Genomic DNA, 25,968 nt, shown 5'->3' on the forward strand with positions numbered 1-25,968 from the left:
TGGACAGGGAGGCCTGGCGTGCTGTGATTCATGGAGTCGCAAAGAGTCAGACACAACTGAGTGACTGAACTGAACTCATGTGGATGACCCCTTAGAAAAAGAACCTATACTCCAGCCAACTAGAGTCCAACCCCACCCACAAATTCAGGCTAATTTCACTATATGTTACCTGCTTAGTTCCCATAAGCATTTGACTTTGAAGGCCCATTACACAAAGGGAAAAAAAATCACAGATTTGACTAAAATGTCTATAAGGAAAGGAAAAAAACTCAAACCTTAGCCAAAAAAACTAACAAACAGAGCAAAAAGATCAGCAGGGAGCACTAAATATATTTAACTCTAGAACTAAGACAATAAATGTGGTCATTAGGCTGAAAGAACACAATGCAAATGTTATAAAGAGTACTTTAAAAAATGTAGGAGTGAGGGGAAAACGAAAAGTTAATTGAGAAAAGAGATTATTATTTAAATAAAATAGCAGAAATGAAAACAAACAATAAAGGACAGCAAACATTATTACCAGCAAGACTAATATGACATGACTGATCTTCCATTACAATCCACAGTATCCAGTCCTAATTACTTGGGTTGAAATTTACATACTTTAACACCATACTGTCACACAGTCTCACGTTAAAGCAAAAAGTTCAAATATTACCAGTGAATTTAGAAACTGAATGGCTGTTTATAAATCAATGTTCTGTTGGTATATAATGCTTAGACTTTCATATAAATGATCTACTATACAATGTGAATCAGCCTAGATAGTCCTTTGAAAATTGACTAAGTGTCAAAACTCAAACTACTCCAAGAAGCATATCTAAAATAAGATATGAGAAAACTAAAAGTTGAGGCATGGTTTATAGTCCTTCTATTTACAGTGCAAACAGGGAGGAAAGTCAGTAGTTAATTATAATGGCATAGGTATGGTAAATTTTGCTATTCTTTAAAAAAGGATTAAACCATATAATCAAGGCCAAGATAAACTATTTCAACAAAATATGTAATGATTAAAATTTTAAACTACACTCCAAGCAATATATGAAATATATAAAATGTTTACAGTCACATATGAGAAATAAGTATTCTCTTTACACAGCTAAATATATTACCAAGTACATAAAAAAAGTAGGGTCTTTCCCTCCAAAAACAAAACAAAGGAACCTTCAAAAACCCCCAGAAACAAAAGCAACCAAAATTGCATTATAAGAAAGAAAAACACCACTTTCTTACCATGATACATTTTTAATGCATAATATATTATGCTTCACCAATGATAGAACAGTATCCTCAGAGTCTGAAAGGTTTCTCTTAGGACACCAAAGACCTAGGCATGCTTTTTAGTTAAGAGAAAGAATCATGAACAGAGAGAACAGAAAAAATGCAAGCTGAGAGAAGGGCTAAAATAAATGAAATCAAAAGAAAGGGGAAAGAAGGAAAACAGAAAAGGTTTGGGGAAGGTGCAAAGGGAAGAGAGAAAAAAGAGAGGGCAAGAAGAAGAAGAACAACAACAACAACAAAACCAGGCTTGCATAGTTTTTAGAGAATTATACCTTCTTGAAGACCAGGATGTATGACTTGCTTGTGCCGTAAGGCCTTCAAATCTTCTATCAATTCCTTTTCCAACTGGGAAATTCTTGCTCTGCAACCTACTCAGAAAACAATGATAAAAATAAGCTGCTATATACTACAGCAGACTACACATTGCTTCTTTCACTTCTAGAGCCAAATTCTCCATCTCTCTCTCTTTTTTTTTTTTACTATTATATAATACCTGGGTCATTTGCAGCTGATGCCTGAAGACTACAAGATTCTTCATTTGTTCCATCAACTGCATGAATATCTAGAGCTTCCTGTATTTAAAAAAAAAAAAAAAAAGGAAAGAAAAAAAGTGGTTAATGTCACTTCTAAGGATTTAAAAGTAAACCAGGGGCATTTTTTCCATGTTGATACTTTTCACTATTTTCTAAATGTTCTACATTAACATCACTTTAATAGTGGGGAGAAAGCAAAAAATTTAAATATAATACACTCAGCTAACTGACTTAGAACTGTATTTATGCCCATTTATTGCAATTTGTATACTGATTTCTTCTGCATGCATGCTAAGTTGCTCCAGTTGTGTCCGATTCTTTGTGACCCCATGGACTGTAGCACGCTAGGTTCCTCTGTCCATGGGATTCTCCATGTAAGAATACTGGAGTGGGTTGCCATAACCTCCTCCAGAGGATCTTCCCAACCAAAGGATCGAACCTACGTCTCTTATGTCTCCTGCATTGCCAGATAGGTTCTTTACCACTAGCTCTACCTGGGAAGCCCCTGTTTAAATAAAAATAGATTTACTCAGCAATTAACAAGGAGGGAGGAAAAGAACAGGCAGAGAGAATTCAACCTCTGTGTAGTCAATTTAGAAAGACTAAGTTTCTCTAAAAATCTGAAAGAAAAATAATCTAGTTGAAGCATTGGGTTAATACTGCTAACCCAATATTTCAGAGATACTCCCCTTCCCATGCACACAACCTCATATAATGGATGCATTCACAGTAACTACATTCTAAGATAACTAGCAGCTAGTATACAATTCAGTGATGATTATTTGGCCTTAGAAAGAAAGCTGAAAATGACAATCTTACCTTTGATTCAAAGGAAACAAAGAGAACACCATCTACATCTTCCAGATCAGGTTTCACATCTGGAAAGGTACTTCCAGGGCCCGTAAGAGTGTTCTTCGTAGAAGTTAAAGATCTTCCTGTGTTTTTAGGTGGCCGCCCTGCCTTAGACAGTTTCAGTTTTCGTGGCCTTCCTCTTTTTCCAGGGACATTTGGAGGGGCATTCTGATTAGCATTCACAGTCCTGGGAGCCGCTGAAATCTTAAGCATAGTTTTCTTTCTGCCCAAGTCCTCTTTTCCTAAAAACGAGTCCCCAACTGAACTCTTTGAACCATCAAGTAGTTTTTCTGTGTTAACACTGTCAGATATATCAGGGTATTTCCACTGAGCTTCTTTAAGTGAGGGATATTTTTGTACCACTCTGATATCTAGTGAATGTCTTCCAAGATCATTTTCTGATTCTCTGCCTAAGCAGAAGCCAGTCTCATTAGAATTTTCAATGTACGCAGGCAAATAGTCTAATTCTGTCAACAGAGATCTATCCTTCCGAGATGTGGAAAGCATGTTGTCAGGGAGCTCAGAAACCTTCACTGTGCTTTTGGTGACAGCACAGGGCTCCAGGTAGACTACTGGCATCTTTCCAGCATCTAATTTGAACATTTTAGCTTTAGCAACACCTGATGGGCTATTTGGTTGCCATTTAGAAGATGGATGGTCAGCTTCCAGGTTATCAGCTTTATTGTGCCTCTTCAGCTGTTTCTCTAGTATAGGATCATCATCACTGTTTGAGTATACATCTGTTTCCTCATCTGTCTCTTCCTGTTTCACAGTGACCCCTTCTGGGCACTCACCAAGTTCATATTCATAATCATCCAGAGGCTCTTCTTTAATGACAACATTGAAGTTTTCATTTGGGTTTAATGGTGACGTTACATGGGAGCCATCTTCAAAACTGTTGCCAAGGCTGGGGAGACAGAGTAGGGAGGGTTAAAAAGGACAGAATCATCCATAAACAAGACCCAGGAAGGGAAAGGTGGAAAAAGAGATTGTTGAAAACCAAGTAAAATCACATCAGATTTCAAGAGCCATTCATTAAAAAAAAAAAAAAAAGCACTCTGTATAACATAACAAGTTTCTCAACGGTTTACCAACATCACACTTTTACATATTCCATCAATTTTTCATGAAAAACTTATAAAACAAAGGGTAAAGTTTTAACAAGTAACTCTCATGACTAAATCAAAAAGCAAGATATGTTGTAACAGTTATTTTTCTAATAGTATTCTTCATGGCTTCTCAGCCTTTTGGCTAAGATCAAACCTAACAGTATTCTTCAAATGAATTCAATTTTGAAAGTTAGCTGGCACTGATACAAAATCAAACTCTTGAAATCTACAGACTAATAAACAACTGCCAATAAAAGCACACAAATATCCATTATGATTAAAAATTTAAATAAACATCAGAGAGCGCCTTTCAAACAGCTCATTGATTTTTTAATTGAGATAAAATTCATACAACATAAAACATAACATTTTAACCATTTTAAAATGTACTAGCTACTAGTTTTCCCACTGCAGTCACAATGTTGCTGCCAGGTGATTTTTCAAATTGAAAACTGAAAAAATTAACTTTCAATGTAAAGAACCCAGCATTAGTTCTTCCAAAATCAAAGGGTAGGATGGCGGTAGATGAAGGCAAATACATACAATCTGTCTAGACTTCAGTGTTTATAATTCATCAAAATTCAAATCAACTTTTTAGTTTCCCACTTTGCCTAATTCATCACTGAAAGCATATAAACTATACCAATGTATCTTGAGAACATGTTAGCATGACTCACTAACCTTAAAGTCACTTTATCTGTATAACTTTCATTTACCTCAAATATGCAAAAGCAACAACAAAATCAATGTACCCCTTGAAAAACTGACTTGAGATCTTGACCTCACTCAAAAACTCTTCAATAAAGGACTTCCAGTTAGAATATAGAAGTTCACAAAGAACATACAGTGACAAAACACTAAATAAATTTAAAATTCTATTCTTTCTTTAAAGCCACTGAATACCTCTGGGTACAAAGTAAGTCTAAATCAACTGAATTCCAGAGAAGGACCAGCCATCTCTACGTGACCGCAGACCACTAGTGCTTTCAACCCTGCATGGCACCTACATTGGCTGAAGTACAAATGTAGACAGAAAAAGGATGCTATAGGCAAAGAAACTTTGCTGGAACACAGAGAAACCAAACTTTTAATGCCTGAGTATGGGCAGACTAAAAGCTGCCCTCAACAGAAAACAAGTCTTGCTACCATCAATTATCCTCCAGTGGACTTCTGCAGAATTTCCAGTGATGCAGAAACTTGGCCTGAAAACAGAAACTTAGTGTCACAGCACTTAAGATTCCAGGGCCCTGTCTGAAAGAAGAGTTCGATCCTACCCTTAAAACTGAGGTGAGCTAACATTATTAAAGTAAATTATTCAGAAACTGAAGTGAGCGAAAATTTATTAAAGTAAATCATTTTGACTTGTGGTCCCCAACCTTTTTGGCATCAGGGACCTGTTTCATGAAGACAATTTTTCTGGTCCATAGCTCAGGGGTTGGGGATCTAGACTGAAAGATAAGAGAAAAAGGCAAAACGTGTCAGAGACCTGTGGGACACATCTGATGATCTAACATACTAGTAGCAGCACTTCCAAAATGGCAGGAGAAAGAAAGGAGAAACATTTGAAGAGAAATTGAACAAAAGTATTCCCAAAGGGAAAGATTTTCATCCACAGATCCAAGAAGCTCAGCAACATTAAAAAAAAAAAAAAGTCATACCTAGGCACATAAAGATCAGGTACTGAAAAAAGACGAAGAGAAAAACCTTACAAGCAGGGAAGGAAAAAAGAACAGATCAGAGGAAAAAGGATGGAACAGCAGACTACTCATGGGAAAGAATGTAAAACAGAAGACAAGGGAATGACACCTGTCATAAAGCATTTAAAGAATCGATGTAATGCTGTAGGTTTAAAAGAAGCCTTCAAAGCTAAACACATTTTCAGACATCTGAAAGAATTCACACATCACAAAAAATACTACCTCCTTAGACCAAAACAACACAAGGATATTAGTTTTCACCACTTCTATTTATGTAATTTTATACTAGAGGTTCAGGCTTCCCTGGTGGCTCAGTGGTAAAGAATCCACCTGCAACGCAGGAGACCTGGTTTCAATCCAAAAGATCCAGGGTCCGAAAGATCCCCTGGAAAAGAAAATGGCAACCCACTCCAGTATTCTTGTCTGGGAAATACCATGGACAGAGGAGTGAGTTACAGCCTGGTGAGTTACAGTCCACAGGGTCTCAAGAGTAGGACATAGCAACTAAAGCACCACCACCATACTAGAGGTTCTGCCAGGGTGATCAGTCAAGAAAAAGACACAAAAGAGATCCAAATTGAAAAAGAAGTTAAAAAAAAAAACACCTCTATTTGTGGATGACATGATCTTGTATACAGTCACCTCCAGTATCTGAGGGAGACTGGTTCCAGAACTCCCCACAGATACTAAACTCTGTGGATATAAAGCAGAAAATCCTAAGAAATACACACACACACACACACACAAAGGGAATAAATGAGTTTGACAAGATCGAAGGATCCAAGATCAACACATACCAAAATAATTGTATTTCTACACACTAGGAATAAACATCAAAAATGAAATTGAGAAGACAACCCTATTTACAATAGAGCCGATGGCACCCCACTCCAGTACTCTTGCCTGGAAAATCCCATGGACGGAGGAGCCTGGTGGGCTGCGGTCCATGGGGTTGCTAGGAGTAGGATACAACTGAGCGACTTGACTTTCACTTTTCACTTTCATGCATTGGAAAAGGAAATGGCAACCCACTCCAGTGTTCTTGCCTGGAGAATCCCAGGGATGCGGGAGCCTGGTGGACTGCAGTCAATGGGGTCGCACAGAGTTGGACACAATTGAAGCGACTTAGCAGAAGCAGCAGCAGCAGCCGCAAGAATAAACTACTTAATAAACTGAACCAAAACACTATAAGACTCATACACAGAAAACTACAAAACTGTTGGGGGAAAAAAATAGAATTATAGCCAGCCTTTAAAAAAAGGATAAATACTCCACAGTTACATACTTAGACAACTTAGTATTGGTGAGGCAGCAATACTCCCCAAAACTGAAATGCAGATTCAACACAATCCCTATCAACGCCCCACCTGGGATTTTTGTAAAATAGACAAGCTGATCTTATATAATTCACATGGAAATGCAAGGAACCACAAAATAACTCAAAGTATCTTAAAAAACAGAAACAAATGGGGACACATACTTCCCAATTTCAAAACTTATATAAAGCTACCGTACTCAGCATAAAGCTAAACATACCAATCACCTAAACAGAATTTAGAGTCCAGTAATAAATGCCCACATTTGTAACAACTGTTTTTTTCTTTTCTTTTTTAAGGGCCACACCATGCGTCATGTAGGATTTTAGTTCTCACACCAGGGATCGAACCAGTGCCCCCTTCATTGAGAGTGAGGAATTTTAACCACTAGACCACCAGGAAGTCCCTCAATTGATTTTCAACTGAATTCAAATCATGGATGCCAAGACAATTTAGTGAGGGAAGAATGGGCTTATCAACAATCAAAACTTATTCAACACCAACACTTCACAAATGTTCATGGCAACGTTATTCATAATAGTCAAAAAGAAACAACCTAATGTCTGTCAACTAATAAATGGATAAATAAAAAGTAGTATATCCACGTAACAATATAATTCAGTAATAAAAGAAATTAAGTACAGATACACACTACAACATGAACCTTGAAAACCTTATGCTAAGTAAGGCACAACAGACCACATATTACATGATCCCATTTATATGTAATATCCGGAATGGGCAAATCCAGAGACTTTTAAAAGAGAGACTGGTGGCTGCATATGGTTGGGTGGGTGGAACAGCAGCTGAAGGAAAATGGAGAGTGATCAGTCAAGGACACAGGGTTTCTTTCTTTGCGGTGATGAATGTTCTTAAAATGACTCTAGTCATGGCTATATAATTTTGCAAATATATAAAAGTCACTGAACTTAACACTTTTAAAGGGTGAATTATATAGCAGTGAATTACATCTTTTTTTAAAAACCAAGTTTAAAAAAAATACTAAAGGAAGTTCTTCAGACTGATAGGAAATGAACTAGTATGAAAATGAATCCAGGAATGAATGAAAAGATCCAGAAAAAATAAACATGTCACTAAATATAAGACTATTTTTCCTACATTTATTTAAATGACTACTGTTTAAAGCAAATACAGTTAACTATTGGGGGCGGTTTATAACATATATCTAAGGACATGAACAACAAGGACATTAGCTGGTCATGAACTGTTATATTAATCTGATTCTACTTGATAAATTAAGAATGTACATACTTATCTCCATAACCACTGCTACAGAATGCACTGTGTCCCCTCCCAAATTCATAAACTGAAGCCCTAACCCCCAAGTGACTATACACAGAGATAGGGTCTGAGGAAGTCATTAAGGTTAAGTGAGGTCATAAAGGTCACCTCTCTTCTATATGAGGACAAAGCTAGAAAGCAGCTGTCTACAGGTCAGGATAAGAGCTCCCAACAAAACTGAACCTTATCAAAACCATTACTTGGACTTTCTAGACTCCAGAAATGTGAGAAAATAAATTTTCATTGTTTAAGTCACTCAGTCTATGGTATTACGTCAACCTAAGCAGACTAATATAAATACTAAAAAAAAAACACACAGAGGCGTAGCTAAAAAAAACCAACAGGCCACATGGATGGAATTTTTTAAATTCAATCCAAATGAAAACAGGGGAAGATAATCAAAGAATAGATGACAGAAAATACCAAAACGAAATGTTGTGCACAAATTTTTCAAAAAATCAGTATCTTGGGGATTGATAAACTGTTTACAAAGGGCTAGACGTAAAAATTTTAGTCTCTAAAGTCTGTATAACCTTTACTCAACTCTACCGTCATAGCATAAAAGAAGCCACAAGACAATACATAAAGAAGTGAACATAGTTGTGTCCCAACAAATGGACATCGAAATTTGAACTTTACAGAATTTTCACATGACAAATAATACTCTTGTTTTTCCCTCACAATCATTAAAAAATATAATAACCATATTTTTAGTTTGCAGGCCATAACACCACCACAAAAAAAATGGCAGGCTAGGTGTCGTCCACAGGTCTTAAGTCTGCCAACCACTAAACTGAAGTAGGCAAATTAAAACAAAAGCAAGGGAACTCCCTGGTGGTCCAGTGGCTAAGACTCCAGACTTGCAATGCAGGGGGGCTTGGTTCAATCCCTGCTCAGGGAACTATATCCTGCATGCCACAACTAAGGCCCAGAGCAGTCAAATAAATAAATAAAAACAAAAGCAAGCACAAAGAAGGGACAAGTGCTAAGAGGAAAAAGTTCAATGAAATAGAGAACAGAGAAATTGCATTTATGAGTTGAAACCTGCCAACAAAGAAAAACTCCTTGGCTTCACTCAAGTCTAGCAAACACATAGTGAAAAAAATTCCAATCTTGCACAAACTCAGAAAATACCCGAGAATTCAACACTTTACAATTTTGAAGAAAACAAATTCCTGAACCCTAAGTATCAGAAATAAAAATATCCTTCATGAATTCAGAGGGAAATCCTTAGTGAAGTATCAGTAAATTGAATCCAATATTAAAAACAATGTTCTTTAAACCAAGTAGTATTTATCCCAGGAATGCAAAGATGTTAGAACACTTCTAGTCCGCATTCCCACACAGTCCCTACCCCACCATTAAAAAATAATAATAATAGTAACTATCCATATTAACAAAAAATAGGGAGAAAAACAAAATCTCAATGGATACAAGAAAGTCATTTGATAAACATTCAACATTTATTCTTAACAACACTTAAGAAATTAGGACTGGAAGGAAACTTCTCAATGTGATACAAAGCATTACAAAAACAGCTAAAGCCAGCAGGATAACAGCCAATTAAAAAATACTGAATGATATTCTTTAAAATTAGGAGACATGAATGACCATTCTCAAAATTCAGTTTCAATAGAGTACTGGAAGTTAAACTGTGCAGTAAAGTAATAAAGAAAGAGAATAATAATAAAGACTGTAAAGGAAGAAGTAAAACTAACTTTGTTCACAGACACCATTTCACAGACATCATAATTGTGTATGCAGAAAATCCTAAACACTACAAAACAATAAGTGAATTCAGCAAGGTCATCAAATATAAGATCAAAGCACAAAAATCAACTGTATTTCTACATACTATGGTAGTTTTGAAGTTTACACTACCAAACATTTATTACAGTGTCATCAAGACTGTGTACAACTGGCAAAAGAACAGACCAAAAAATGGAATAAAAATAGTCCAAAAATAGACTCACTCATATATATAGTCACCTCATTTTCCAAGGCACCAGTGCATTTTAATGGGAATATTTTCAGTATGTTAGAACACACAGGTATCTGCATGGAAAAATATGAGCCTTGACCCCCAACTTCATGCCATACACAAAAAGCCAAGATAGGCTAGATTTAAATGTAAAAGCTAAAATAGCTTCCCCTTTTCAAAATTTTCACTTAACTGGAAAAAACAGCTATTTCTTTATCTGTTTTTTTTTTAATGGCTTTATTATGTAAGTTACATAACATAAATCCCACCCATTTTATGTGACAACTCACTTATTTTTACTAAATTTATAGTTTTGCCATCACCACAATCCCATTTACCTATTTTTTTATTTTTTGACCACACTGCACAGCTTGTGGATCTTAGTTCCCCAACCAGGGATTGAACCCAGGCCCTCAGAGATGGAAGCACGGAGTCCTAACCACTCAACTGCCAGGGAATTCCCTACTTTACCTGTTTTTAAAGGTTAGGCAAACCATGATGTCTCTTTTGCCCTTTCCCTATTAATCTCAGTTTTTATGTATATTTACATATATAAATGTCATTCACTATCAAGTAATTTAGGATTCACACTTAATGACAGTTCTTTCATTATCTTCCTATTTCACAGAATGAACTTCCAACATGCAGTAAATAATCTCTATCTTTTTTCATTTAGCCATATGACTTCAATTATATTTGCAGTAACTAAGAACCTTGTGAAGCTAAATCTTGGCTGCTACCAAAATAACTGCTTTCACATCTTCCCAGGATATTAAATCTGGTAAATTACAGAAGTTGTCAGGAAGAATCTCTCCTTATCTTCCAATAAAACCTTTATACCTAAAGCATGAATTTTTTCTTTGGCAGAAGGATTTTGTACACAATCCTGAAGTTTCATACTTCTAAGAAGGTACTATACAAAAAAATTTGCTACAAGATTATCTAATCAACACTACAGCAAAACAACTGATTTGTACACATCAATTATCTAAAGAATTACTTTTTTGTTGGCATATACAATCAATCTAACAAATAAATATGATGTATACCAGCCATTCTGAAACACACTAAAAAAGCTTTTTAGTGCTATGGATAAACTCATTCAGGCAACACTTACTGAGCTCCTATCATGTGCCAGATGCATTTTGTGGGGCACAGGGATTTACCAAAATAAATAAAGCACAGTCCACACATTCAAGGAGCTCATAAATCAAATGCACAAGACAGACAAATAGACAATATTATGTCATTAACTTAATAGATACTAAGACATATAAAGGTGCACATTAGATAAACCCATAAGATAATGCCTCCCATGAAACTGGTAATTAGAATAAAAGGAAAAAGAAAACCACTGGAAAAGGGAATGTAGAGTGGAAAACAAAAGAGCTCCTGGAAAGTGAAATATGATATCTACAATAAAAACATCAGTAAGTTACAAGCTAAATCAAGGAAATCTCATATAACACAGAGCAAAAAGATAAAAGACTGATTATATAAGATAATATGTCAACTATCAAGGTTTTTTTTAAAAAAGGAAAAACATGAAAGTGAAAACGTTTTCAGAGAAATATACTTCAATGTTTCTAGGACCAAAGAACATGAATTTCTTGTTTTGAAAAAAATGTTTTCTCACAATGATGAGAAGAACCACACCAATACAGAGGCTCATCATTGTGAAATACTTATAAAGTATGAAGGCATAAGAAAGCTATTAAAAATACTAATAAAGCTATTATTCAACACGTAAGAAGGAAATTGTTGAGCGGTAAAGGAGATTACTACCTTCCTCCGAAGTGATTTTATTTAAACATTCTAAAATTCTACATCCCATACATCCTGAGGAAATTATGAAAATGCACTTGAAAAAGTGCAAATTAAAACTTAAATGCTCCCACCTTCACCATGTATATTTAACATTGTACTGCAAGTTGTAACTAAAACAATTAGGTAAGAAAAAAATATCAATTCAAACTGGGAAAGAAAAAGTAAAGGTATCTCTATTGAAGATGACATGATCTTATATGCAGAAAATTCTAAATAATACACACACATACAAACACACACAAAGAGAAACAGTTAACAAATTAAGCAAGGATACAGGATACAAAATCAATATAAAGGGCCAGCTATATTTCCATACATTGTACAATAAACAACGTACATGAAATACGCAATTTCCTTTTTGAAAACAAAATAAGGATGAAAACGAAGAGCTGATTCTTTGAAAAGATAAACCAAATCAACAAACCCTTAGCCAGACTCATCAAGAAAAAGAGAGGATCCAAAAAAAAAAAATTAAAGAGACACAATACCTGACACCAGAGAAATATAAAGGACCATAAAGAAATTACATAACGCAATTATACGGCAATAAAATGGGCAACGTAGGAGAATTCGATAATCTCCTAGAAATAATCACCTAGTATAACCTCCCAAGACTGAATCAGGAAGAAATACAAAATATAAACAGAGACCAATTACAGTAAGTCCCCTATATACAAACCAGTTCTGTTCTAAGAGCATGTTCTTAAGTCCAATTCATTCAACAAAACTAGCCTAGGTATCCAACTAACACAAGTGGCTGTATAGTACTGTACTGTAATAGGTTTATAATACTTTTCATGTCCCCTCACTTTACGGCAAACAGATGGGGAAACAATGGAAACAGTGACAGACTTTATTCTCTTGAGCTCCAAAATCACTGTAGATGGTGACTGCAGCCATGAAGTCAAAAGATGCTTGCTCCTTGGAAAAAAAGCAATGACAAACCTAGAGAGCATATTAAAAATCAGAGACGTTCCTTTGCCAACAAAGATCCGTCTAATCAAAACTATGGTTTTCCCAGTAGTCATGTATGGATGTGAGAGCTGGACTATAAAGAAAGATGAAGACTGAAGATCTGATGCTTTTGAACTGTGGTGTTGGAGAAGACTCGAGAGTCCCTTTAACTGCAATCAAACCAGTTAATCCTAAAGGAAATCAGTCCTGAATATTCACTGGAAGGACTGATGCTGAAGCTGAAGCTCCAATACTTTGGCCACCTGATGCAAAGAACTGACTCATATGAAAAGACCCTGATGCTGGGAAAGATTGAGGGCAGGAGGAGAAGGGGATGACAAAGGATGAGATGGTTGGATGGCATCACTGACTCTATGGACATGAGTTTAAGCAAGCTTCGGGAGCTGGTGATGGACAGGGAAGCCTGGCACAGCTATACAGTCCATGGGGTCGCAAAGAGTCGGACACAACTGAGCGACTGAACTGGACTGAACACATTAAAAAACAAAAAAGTAAAACACTTTGAATGTTACACTACAGATTTAAGGGACTAGATCTGATAGAGTGCCTGATGAACTATGGACGGAGGTTCGTGACATTGTACAGGAGACAGAGATCAAGATCATCTCCATGGAAAAGAAATGCAAAAAAGCAAAATGGCTGTCTGGGGAGGCCTTACAAATAGCTGTGAAAAGAAGAGAAGCGAAAAGGTAAGATATAAGCATCTGAATGCAGAGTTCCAAAGAACAGCAAGAAGAGATACGAAAGCCTTCCTCAGCGATCAGTGCAAAGAAATAGAGGAAAACAACAGAATGGGAAAGACTAGAGATCTCTTCAAGAAAATTAGAGATACCAAGGGAACATTTCATGCAAAGATGGGGTCGATAAAGGACAGAAATGGTATGGACCTAACAGAAGCAGAAGATATTAAGAAGAGGTGGCAAGAATACACAGAAAAACTGTACAAAAAAGAGCTTCACGACCAAGATAATCACAATGGTGTGATCACTCACCTAGAGCCAGACATCTTGGAACGTGAAGTCAAGTGGGTCTTAGAAAGCATCACTACAGACAAAGCTAGTGGAGGTGATAGAATTCCAGTTGAGCTATTTCAAATCCTGGAAGATGATGCTGTGAAAGTGCTGCACTCAATATGCCAGCAAATTTGGGAAACTCAGCAGTGGCCACAGGACTGGAAAAGGTCAGTTTTCATTCCAATCCCAAAGAAAGGCAATGCCAAAGAATGTTCAAACTACCGCACAATTGCACTCATCTCACACGCTAGCAGAGTGGTGCTCAAAATTCTCCAAGCCAGGCTTCAGCAATACGTGAACCGTGAACTTCCAGATGTTCAAGCTGGTTTTAGAAAAAGCAGAGGAACCAGAGACCAAATTGCCAACATCCGCTGGATCGTGGAAAAAGCAAGAGAGTTCCAGAAAAACATCTATTTCTGCTTTATTGACTATGCCAAAGCTTTTGACTGTGTGGATCACAATAAACTGTGGGAAATTCTGAAAGAGATGGGAATACCAGACCACCTCACCTGCCTCTTGAGAAACCTATATGCAGGTCAGGAAGCAACAGTTAGAACTGGACATGGAACAACAGACTGGTTCCAAATAGGAAAAGGAGTACGTCAAAGCTATATATTGTCACCCTGCTTATTTAACTTATATATGCAGAGTACATCACGGGAAATGCTGGGCTGGAGGAAGCACAGCTGGAATCAAGATTGCTGGGAGAAATACCAATAACCTCAGATATGCAGATGACACCACCCTTATGGCAGAAAGTGAAGAAGAACTAAAAAGCCTCTTGATGAAAGTCAAAGAGGAGAGTGAAAAGTTGGCTTAAAGCTCAACATTCAGAAAACGAAGATTATGGCATCTGGTCCCATCACTTCATGGGAAATAGATGGGGAAAGAGTGGAAGCAATGTCAGACTTTATTTTTTTGGGTTCCCAAATCACTGCAGATGGTGACTGCAGCCATAAAATTAAAAGACGCTTACTCCATGGAAGAAAAGTTATGACCAACCTAGACAGCATATTCAAAAGCAGAGACATTACTTTGCCAACAAAGGTCCGTCTAGTCAAGGCTATGGTTTTTCCTGTGGTCATGTATGGTTGTGAAAGTTGGACTGTGAAGAAAGCTGAGCGCCGAAGCATTGATGCTTTTGAACTGTGGTGTTGGAGAAGACTCTTGAGAGTCCCTTGGACTGCAAGGAGATCCAACCAGTCCATTCTAAAGGAGATCAGTCCTGGGATTTCTTTGGAAGGAATGATGCTAAAGCTGAAACTCCAGTACTTTGGCTACCTCATGCGGAGAGCTGACTCACTGGAAAAGACTCTGATGCTGGGAGGGATTGGGGGCAGGAGGAGAAGGGGACGACAGAGGATGAGATAGATGGCATCACCATCCAGATGATGGCTGGATGGCATCAACGACTCGATGGACATGAGTTTGGGTGAACTCTGGGAGTTGGTGATGGACAGGGAGGCCTGGCATGCTGCAATTCATGGGGTTGCAGAGTCGGGCACGACTGAGCAGCTGAACTGAACTGAACAGTAAAACAGCTGGCATACAGGGGCTGACATCGAGTGAACAGGCAAGAAGAGTTACTGACTAGAGGAGGGAAAGAGGTGTAGGATGGTAAAGCTGAAAGGTTTTCAGCAACATAAGATGGAGGGTAAGCTGCAACTTCATTCACATCAGATACTGAGAGAATACACATTTGCATCTTTGAAAGTTTACAATTTACTGGTTTGTATGTAGGGGACTTACTGTACCAATGATAAAACTGAATCAGTAATTTAGAAGACTCCCAAGAAATTAAAGTCCATGACCAGATGGCTTCACAGGTGAATACTACCAAATATTTAGACAATTAACAACTATTTCTCTCAAAACATTCCAAAACATCTATGAGAAAAGAATGCATCTGAACTTCTACTACATCAGCATTACCCTGATACCAAAATCAAAGACATCACCACCTCCAAAAAAGAAAAAACAAAGACCACTTTTCAGCCAGAACCCGCCATCTTCCAGTAATTTGCCAAAATGACCGACACAAAGGGAACAAGGAGGGGCACCTGCAATATGTCCTCTAGGTCTTTTAGAAAACATGGAATTGTTCCTTTGGCCACATACATGAGAATCTACAAGGAGGGTGATATTGTAGATATCAAGGGAATGGGTACTGTTCAAAATGGAATGCCCCACAAATGTTACCATGGCAAAACTGTGAGAGTCTACAATGTTACCCAGCATGCTGTCGGCATCATTGTAAACAAACAAGTTAAGGGCAAGATTCTTGCCAAGAGAATTAACGTGCATATCAAGCATATTAAGCACTCTAAGAGCCAAGATAGTTTCCTGAAACATGTGAAGGAAAATGATCAGAAAAAGAAGGAAGCCAAAGAGAAAGAGACTTGGGTTCAGCTGAAGCGCCAGCCTGCTCCACCCAGAGAAGCATACTTCGTGAGGACCAATGAAAAGGAATTCGAAGTGATGGAGCCCATTCCTTATCAATTCATGGCCTGATGGGTGTAAAAATAAAGACCTGGACTGTAAAAAAAAAAAAAAAAACTACAGACCAGTATCACTTATGAACATAAATGAAAAAATCCTCAACAAAATACAAGCAAAACATATTCAACAATACATTAAAAGTATCATAAGCCTTGATAAAATGGGATTTTATCCCAGAGATGCAAAGATGGTTCAATATCTACAAATCAATCTGGCAATACCATGTTACCAAACTGAAGAATAAAAATCACATCATCTCAATCAATGCAGAAAAAGCTTATGACAAAATTCAAATTCCACTTATCATAAAACCTATCAACGAAATAGGTACAGAAGGAACATAACTCAACATAATAAAGCTGATTATGACAAACACACCATACTCAATGGTAAAAAGCTGAAAGCACTGCCTCTAAGATTAGGAATAAGACAAGATGCCCACTCTCACCACTTTTTCATCTGATTCCTTTGGCTAGGACTTCCAATATTAACTGAATAAAAGAAGGAAAAAAAGAAGGGAATCCAAACTGGGTAGGAAGTAAAACTCACTGTTTGCAGGTGACATACTACTGCTATATACAGAAAATCCAAAAGACACCACCATAACACTATTAGAACAAATGAATGATTCTGTTAAGCTGCAGGATACAAAATTAAAACACAGAAATCTGTTGCACTTCTATACACTAACAACAAGCTATCAGAAAGAGAAACTAAGCAATCAATCTCATTTACAACTGCATCAAAAAGAAATAAGATACCCAGGAATAAATCTAGGAAGAAAAAGACCTCTACTCAGAAAACTGTAAGACAATGATGCAAAGAACTGAGACAACAAGAGATGAAAATATATACTTTGCACAGACTGGAAAAATTAATATTGTTAAAATGACTATACTACTCAAGATAATCTATAGATTAACTGCAATCCCTACCAAAATACCAATGGCATTTTTTACAGAACCAAAACAAACTACTCTAAATTTGTATGAAAATCCAAAACAGCCTAACTTAACTACCCAAAACAATACTGAGAAAGAAGAACAAACTAGAGGCACCATGCTCCCTGATTTCAGACAGACTACAAAGCTATAGTCACCAAAATAATATAATACTTGCACAAAAGTAGACAGAGAAGGATGAAACAGAATAGCCCAGAAATGAACCCACGCTTACATGGGCATTTAATCTACAACATAGGAGATAAGAATATACAATGAGAAAAAGACAGCCTTCTCAATAAATAGTGTTGGGAAAACTGGACAATTACATGCAAAAAAAATCAAACTGGACGTTTTCACATGATATACAAAAATAAACTCAAAGTGGATTGACAATTTAAAAGTAAGACTTGACATCATAAAACTCCTAGAAGAAAATGTAAGTAGTATTAACAATGCTTTTATCAGTCTTAGCAATATTTTGAGTATGTCTCCTAAGGCAAGGAAAACAAAAACAGACAAATGGGAATAACCAAACTAAAAAGCTTGTGCACAAGGAAGGAAAACACCAACAAAAGAAAAGACTGCTTACTGAATGAAGATATATGCAAACAATTATCTAACAAAGTGTTAATATACAAAATATATACAAATCCATTTAACTCAACACCAAAAAAACAATCTTATCATGAAATGGACAGAGAACCTAAACAGACATTTCTCCAGAAAGACACACAAATGGGCAACAGGTACATGAAAAGATGCTCAACATCACTCATCATCAGGGAAATGCAAATCAAAACCCTAATGAGGACGTCTCTGTTGGTCCAGTGGTTAAGAATCTACTTGCCAATGCAGGGGACACAGGTTCAATCCCTGTTCCCAGAAGAGTTCACATGCCGCTGAACAGCTAAACCCATGTGCCACAACTACTGAGTTTGCGTGAGACAACTACTGAAGGCCCACAGGCCCTAGGGCTCGAGCTCTGCAACAAGAAGGCATAGCAATGAAAAGCCTGTGCACCACAACCAACAAGTAACCCCCACTCACTGCATCTAGAGAAAGCCCACATACAGCAACAAAGACCCAGTGCGACCATAAACAAATAAAACCACAACGAGCTAAGAGCTTCCCTCAAAGCTCAGGTGGTAAAGAATCTGCCTGCAATTTAGGAGACCCAGGTTCAATTCCCAGGTTGGGAAGATCCCCAAAAGAAGACAATGGCAACCCACTCCAGTATTCTTGCCTGGAGAATCCCAAGGACAGAGGAGCCTGGCAGGCTACAGTCTATGGGGTTGCAAGAGTCAGACACGAGTTAGCGACTAAAGAGAGAGAGAGACAATGAGCTATCACCTCACCTGTCAAAATGGTATTATCAAAAAGACAACAGATAATCAGTGCTGGAGAGAAAGTGGAGAAAAGGGAACCCTCAGGCATTGTTGGTAGGTATGTAAGCTGGTGCAGCCACTATGGAAAACAGTATCGAGGTTCTTCATGAAATTAAAAATAAAACTGCCATAGAAACTGCCAAGCAATTCCACTTCTGGGTACTTTTTCAAAGAAACTAAAAACACTAATTCAAAAAGACATATGCACATCTATGTTCACAGCAGCATTATTCACAATAACTAAGATATGGAAACAATCTAAGTGTCCATCAATAGGTGAATGGATAAAAAAGATGATAGATGAATATTAGCCACAAAAAAAAAAAAAGAATGAAATTTTGCCATTTGCAACAACATGGATGGACGTAGAGGATACTGTGTTAAGTGAAAGAAGTCAAGACATAAAAAGACAAATATTTTATGATTTCACTTACATGTAGAATCTTCAAAAAAAAGAAATGAACAAAAATAACAAAATGGAAACAAGAGTCATAGATCTAGAGAACTACATGGCTACCAGAGGAGAAGTAAAGGTAATAAATGAAATAGGTGAGGAAAATTAAGAGGTACAAACTTCTAGTCACAAAGTAAATGAATCACAGGAATAAAACGTACAGTGCAGGAAATACTGCCAATAATAATGTAATATATATTAATACACTATTAATGCAATATATACAAAATGTAAAATTACATTATGACAAATGATAACAGATTTCATGGTGATCACTTTGTAATGTACACAAATACCAAATCACCCTATGCTACACACCAGAATGAACAGTACTGTAGGTCGATTATACTTCAATATACACTCAGAAAGAGAGATCAGATTTGTGGTTACTGGGGGCAGGGGAATGGAAACTGGATGATGGTGGTGGAAAGGCATAAACTTCCGATATAAAATAAGTACTAGGTTTATAATGCACAACATGATTGATATAATTAACACTGCTATATGTTATATATTAAAGTCACTGAGAGAGTAAATCCTAAGAGTTCTCACCACAAGCCCTGCCTCAAAATAATCTCAGCTCCCAAACCAAGCATCTAAAGACAAAGTCTGCATATAGCTAAAAACCATTTTCAGGTAGACGATAATACTATTTCTTGGAGCATGCACATCAAGTTGGTTTTTTTCCTCTTCAGTAACAGATATTTATGCATTCATAAATCGGAACCATTTTCTTAACTCTTAAGATCAGAATCTTAAGATTTAGATAGGGAAACATTGACAGATTTATTTTCTTGGGCTCCAAAATCATTGCTGATGGTGACTGCAGCCATGAACTTAAAAGACGCTTGCTCCTTGGAAGAAAAGCTATGACCAACCTAGACAGTGTATTAAAAAGCAGAGACACTACTTTGCCTACAAAGGTCCACATAGTCAAAGCTATGGTTTTTCTAGTAGTCATGTACAGATGTGAGAGCTGGACAATAAAAAAGGCTGAACACCAAAGAACTGATACCTTCAAGTATCAGTTTGAACTGATACCTTCAAACTGTGGTGCTGGAGAAAACTCTTTAGGGTCCCTTAAATAGCAAGGAGATCAAACCAGTCAATCCTAAAGGAAATCAATCCTGAATATTCATTGGAAGGACTGATACTGAAGCTGAAGCTCCAATATTTTGTTCACCTGATATGAAGAACTGACTCACTGGAAAAAGATCCTAATGCTGGGAAAGGTTGAAGGCAAGAGGAAAACAGGATGACAGAGGATGAGGTGATTAGATGGCATCACTGACTCAGTGGACATGAGTTTGAGCAAACTCCAAGAGACGAAGTACAGGCAAGCCTGGCATGCTGCAGTCCATAGGGTCGCAAAGAGTTGGACACAAAAGAGCAACTGAACAACATGTGACACCAAAAACTACTGTCTGAAGAAATACACGATTCCTTCAGCTAACAAACTCCTTCTCACCTCGGCCTCCAAAGTAATTTTAAAAGTAAATTCTCTATCACTCAAGGATAGATTAAACTGTTTTTGGATTATGAGGGTGAAAATAGTGGTGCTGCCATAAAACTAGAAGAGAACACAGGCATTACATTCTCTGACATAAATCCTATCAGTGTTTTATTATGTCAGTCTAAAGCAATAGAAAGAAAAGCAAAAATAAACAAATGGGACCTAATCAAACTTATAAGCTTTTGTACAGCAAAGCAAACTATAAATAAAATGAAAAGACAAATACAGAAAATATTTGCAAATGATGTGACCAAAAAGGGCTTAATTTCCAAAACATACAAACAGCTCATACAACTCAGTAACAAAAACAAGCAACCCAATCAAAAGACAGGCAGTAGATCTAAACAGACATTTCTCCAAAGACAACATACAGATGGCCAAGAGGGACATGAAAAGATACTCAGCATCACTAATTATTAGAGAAATGCAAATCAAAACCACAGTGAGATACCACCTTACACTGGTCAGAACAGCCATCAATAAAAGGTCTACAAACAACAAATGCTGGAAACAATGTGGGAGAAAAGAGAACCCTCCTATGCTATTGGTGGGAATGTAAATTAGTGCAGCCACCATGAAAAACAACATGGAGGTTCCTCAAAAAAGCTAAAAATAGAATTTCCACAAGATCCAGCAATCCCACTCCTGAGTATATATCTATACAGAACTATAATCCAGAAAGATACATGCACCCTAAGATCATCATAGTAGCACTATTCATAATAGCCAAGATATGGAAACAACCTAAACATCTGAATGACAGAAGAATGGATAAAGAAAATGTGGTACATATATAAATGGAATACTACTCAGCCATTATAAAAAAGAACAATAATGCCATCTACCACAACATGAATGGACCTAAAGATTACCACACTAAGTGAAGTCAGAAAGAGAAAGACAAATACCATAAGATATCACTTACATTAAGGAATCTAAAATATGATTGGGCTTCCCTGGTGGCTCAGCTGGTAAAGAATCCACCTGCAACACAGGAGACCTGGGTTCGATCCCCGGGTTGGGAAGATACCCTGGAGAAGGGAAAGGCTACCCACTCCAGTATTCTGGCCTGGAGAATTCCACGGACTATGCAGTGCATGGGGTTGCAAAGAGTCGGACACGACTAAGTGACTTTCACTTTCATGTTCACATAAGGAATCTAAAATATGACACAAATCAGCTTATTCACAAAACAGAAACAGACTCACAGACATATAAAACAGACTGTGGTTGCCAAGGGGACAGTGGGATATTGGAGGGATGGACTGGCAGTTTGAGATTAGCAGAAGCAAACTATTATATACAGCATGGATAAACCTCACAGTACCGCTATAAAGCACTGTATTAATGTCCTGTGATAAAACACGATGAAAAAGAATATATTTGTAACTGAACTGCTTTGCTGTACAGCAGAAATTAGTAAGACACTGTAAGCCAACTGTACTTCAATAAAATAAATTTTTTTAAATATTGGTGTTGAAATGTTTAAAACTTATATTGGGTAATCAAGATGATTAGACAGAGACTGGAGAATCAAATATTATAGATGGCATCCACTAGTTGCAACTGCAATATATATAGATACACACACCACAGTAAAAAGTATAAACTGAAAAACACTTTCTCTCGATAGGAAGAAAGAAAAACCTGTATGCTGCCTGAGTAACATCCACTCCACCTGCTAATAACCCTTAGAAAATAGCAAAGAACTAACTTGCCCATAAACAAGTCAAGGGGAGCTCATGAATGTGGGGATTCCATAGTAGCTATTAGTGGAATATGAATTGAGAAAAATAAAGTAGAAGTATTGGGCTGGGATGTACTTCTGCCAAACTTGGATTTTAACATTGAAATAAGGCAAATTTTCAGTAGCAAATGTAAAGAGATTAGAAACAGCCACTAGGTCCTAACAAAGAAAGAGTTAAATAGACTGAAAAATCAATAATTATTTTGAATCCATAAGAGACAGTACAAACTGCTGAAACAGACAGGTAAATACAGGGGATCGTGGTTTAATGGAGCAGTAACTGACAACAGACTCCACCTTGGGAATCAGTGCCAGGGTAGAAAAACCTGAACTGTAACTGACAAATTGCTGGATGCTCAGTGTTAGACAGCCTGAGTTTAAAACTCCAGGGATGCCCAGTTATAGGGGGGCTCCCACATTTCTGTAAGTTTTCCTCTAGGAGCTAGACCAGATCTCACAGTAAATTTCAACTCATGAGAAAAATCCTGGAGTGCAGGTGGCTCGGAGGGGTGGTCTCTGTTACTTTTAACAACAAAGCCTCATCTCTAGAGAGAAATGAGTTAACCAGAGTCTAACTTCGTGGGGTTTTATCAGAACCTAACTGACCTAAGGAAAGGGAAATTACCCAACTCCAGCCTACCAGAGCCAATCCTGTCCAACTTAAGGGGGCAAGAAGGGATATGAGGAGCGCCTGTGAAGTTCACAGTCCAGAGGCACAGACTCATTTAAAAACTGAGAACTAATCACAGAACTAGAACACTTCCCTTTCCCTCACATCCATGCCTTAACACAACATTATTAAAAGCTTATTATATAAAACACTTCCTTTTACCTAACACATCCTGTCTAACTAGCCATAAAAAATTACAACACATACTAAAAGGCAAAAAAAAAACCCCAACTTGAAGACAGAGCAACCATCAAAATTATCAAACTGGAATGTTGAAATTAACTGATCAGGAATTTAAAATTATGATTAACATGCTAAGAATTCTAATAAATAAAGTAGACCACATGTGGGCTTCGTTGGCTCAGTGGTAAAGAATCTGCCTGCAGTACAGGTGACTCAGGTTCAACCCCTGGATTGGGAAGATCTCCTGGAGGAGGAAATGGAAACTCACTCCAGTATTCTTGCCTGGAGAATTCCATGGACAGAGGAGCCTGGCAGGCTATGCTAAGAACAGATGTGCAATGTAAGCACAGAAATGAAAATCGTAATAAAGAAGCAAAAAGAGACAAAACCAGAAATATCTTTGATCATTCTGGTTTTGTCTAAAGATCAAAACCAGAAATGGGCAAGAAATGGCAAGGACCTAACAGAAGTTAAGAAGAGGTGACAAGAATATACATAAGAACTATACAAAAAAGGTCTTAATGACCTAGATAACCACAATGGTGTGGTCACACACCAAGAGCCAGACATCCTAGAGTGTAAAGTCAAGTGGGCTTTAGGAAGTATTACTAGGAACAAATCTAGTGGAGGTAATGGAATTCCAGCTGAGTTATTTAAATTCCTACAAGATGATGCTGTCCAAGTGCTGCTCTTAATAGGTCAGCAAATTTGGAAAATTCAGCAGTGGCTACTGGACTGGAAAAGGTCAGTTTTCATTCCAATCCCAAAGAAAGGCAATGCCAAAGAACGTTCAAACTATCATACAACTGTGCTCATTTCACATACTAGCAAAAAGTATGAAAAGTGTTAATCTGACTCTTTGAGACCCCAAGGACTATATAGCCCACCAGGCTCCTCTGTCCATGGAATTCTCCAGGCAAGAACACTGGAGTGGGTAGCCATTCCCCTCTCCAGGGGATCTTCCCGACCCAGGGATTGAACCCAGGTCTTCTGCACTACAGGCAGATTCTTTACCATCTGAGCCACAAGGAAGGACCGCATGTAGCAAGGTAATGCTCAAAATCCTTCCAAGCTAGGCTTCAAAAGTACGTAAACCAAAAGCTTCCAGATGGAAGCTAGATTTAGAAAAGGCAGAGGAACTAGACATCAAATTGCCAGCATCCTTTAGATCTTAGAAAAATCAAAAGAATTCTGGAAAAACATGTACTTCTGCTTCACTGACTACAATAAAGCCTTTGACTGTGTGGATCACAACAAACTGTGGAAAAGTAAAGAAATGAGAATACCAGACCACCTCACCTGCCTCCTGAGAAACCTGTAAGCAGGTCAAGAAACAATTATAATCAGACATGATACAATGGACTGGTTCAAAATTGGGAAAGGAGCACGTCGAGGCTGTATACTATCACCCTGCTTATTTAATTTTTATGCACAGTACATCAAGTGAAATGCTAGGCTGGATGAATCACAAACTGGCATCAAGACTGCCAGGAGAAATATCAATAACCTCAGTTAAGAAGATGATACCATTCTAATGGCAGAAAGCAGAGGAACTAAAGAGCCTCTTGCTGAGGGTGAAAGAGGAGAGTGAAAAGCTGGCTTAAAACTCAATATTCAAAAAACTAAGATCATGGCATCCGGTCCCATCACTTTGTGGTAAATAGATGGGGAAAAGTGGAAACAGTGACAGATTTTCTTGGGCTCCAAAATCACTGTGGACAGTGACTGCAGCTATGAAATTAAACTTGCTCGTTGGAAGAAAAGCTGTGACAAACCTAGACAGCATACTAAAAAGCAGAGACATCACTTTGCCAACAAAGGTCCGTAACGTCAAAGTTTTAGTTTTTCCAGTAGTCATGTACAGATGTGAGAGTTGGACCATAAAGGAGGCTGAGTGCCAAAGAATTGATGATTTCTATTTTTGGTGCTGGAGAAGACTCTTCAGAGTCCCTTGGACATCAAGATCAAACCAGTCAATCCTAAAGGAAATCAACCCTGAATATTCATTGGAAGGACTGATGATGAAGCTTCAAAACTTTGGCCACCTGATGTGAAGAGCTGAAGATGGAAAAGCCACTGATGCTGGGCAAAAGAAGGGGGAAGCAGAGGATGAGATGGTTAGATAACAGCACCAACTCAATGTACATGAATCTGAGCAAACTCCAGCAAATAGTGAAGCACAGGGAAGCCTGGCGTGCTGCAGTTCATGGAGTTGAAAAGGGTTGGACATGACTTAGTGACTGAACACCACCACCCATTCATGATAAAAACTCTCAGTGAACTAGCAAATAAAAGGGAACTTTCTCAACTTAAATTAGAAACTTTCCCACTAAGATAAGAAAGAAGGAAAAGATGTCTGCTCTCATCAATCCTTCTCGGCATCTTACTGGAAGTCCTAGTGAATGCAATAAAAGGAAATAAAAATAATACAGATTTGAGAGAAAGAAATAAAACTATCTTTGTTCACAAATGACATGATCATCTAGGTAGAAAATGTCAAAGAATCCCCAAAAAACTTCTGGAACTAATAAACAAGCTGCAGATTATGAGGGTAAAGTACAAAATTCAATAGTTTTCCTATGTATCAACAAAGAACAAGTGGAAAACACAATACCATTTACATTATCACTCCCCAAAAGTGAATACTTAGTTATAAATCTAATATATACAAGATCTATATGGGGAAA

The 25,968-nt window shown here is 37.4% G+C and overlaps 1 protein-coding gene and 1 pseudogene across 30 annotated transcripts in view; one reads left to right on the plus strand and one right to left on the minus strand.

The window, feature by feature from the left end:
* The window catches only part of MGA (MAX dimerization protein MGA), a 148,842-nt gene that overhangs the window by 62,574 nt on the left and 60,300 nt on the right, over nt 1-25,968 (minus strand). For all 30 annotated transcript variants that reach the window (XR_015134921.1, XR_015134920.1, XR_015134919.1 and 27 more), the window contains 3 exons: nt 2,634-3,573; nt 1,775-1,853; nt 1,554-1,649 (listed from right to left, as the gene is read on the minus strand). Coding sequence is in view for 22 of the 30 variants with exons in the window: in XM_086321785.1 (XP_086177911.1) it covers nt 1,554-1,649; nt 1,775-1,853; nt 2,634-3,573 (1,115 nt within the window). In the remaining 8 variants the exon portion in view is untranslated. The remainder of the gene's footprint in view (nt 1-1,553; nt 1,650-1,774; nt 1,854-2,633; nt 3,574-25,968) is intronic.
* On the plus strand, nt 15,912-16,442 carry LOC147364714 (large ribosomal subunit protein eL21 pseudogene; annotated as a pseudogene).

This window comes from Bos grunniens, chromosome 10 (assembly GCF_055505025.1).
Source record: "Bos grunniens cultivar Pamir isolate PY7600 chromosome 10, Bosgru_T2T1.0, whole genome shotgun sequence".
Lineage (NCBI taxonomy): Eukaryota > Metazoa > Chordata > Mammalia > Artiodactyla > Bovidae > Bos > Bos grunniens.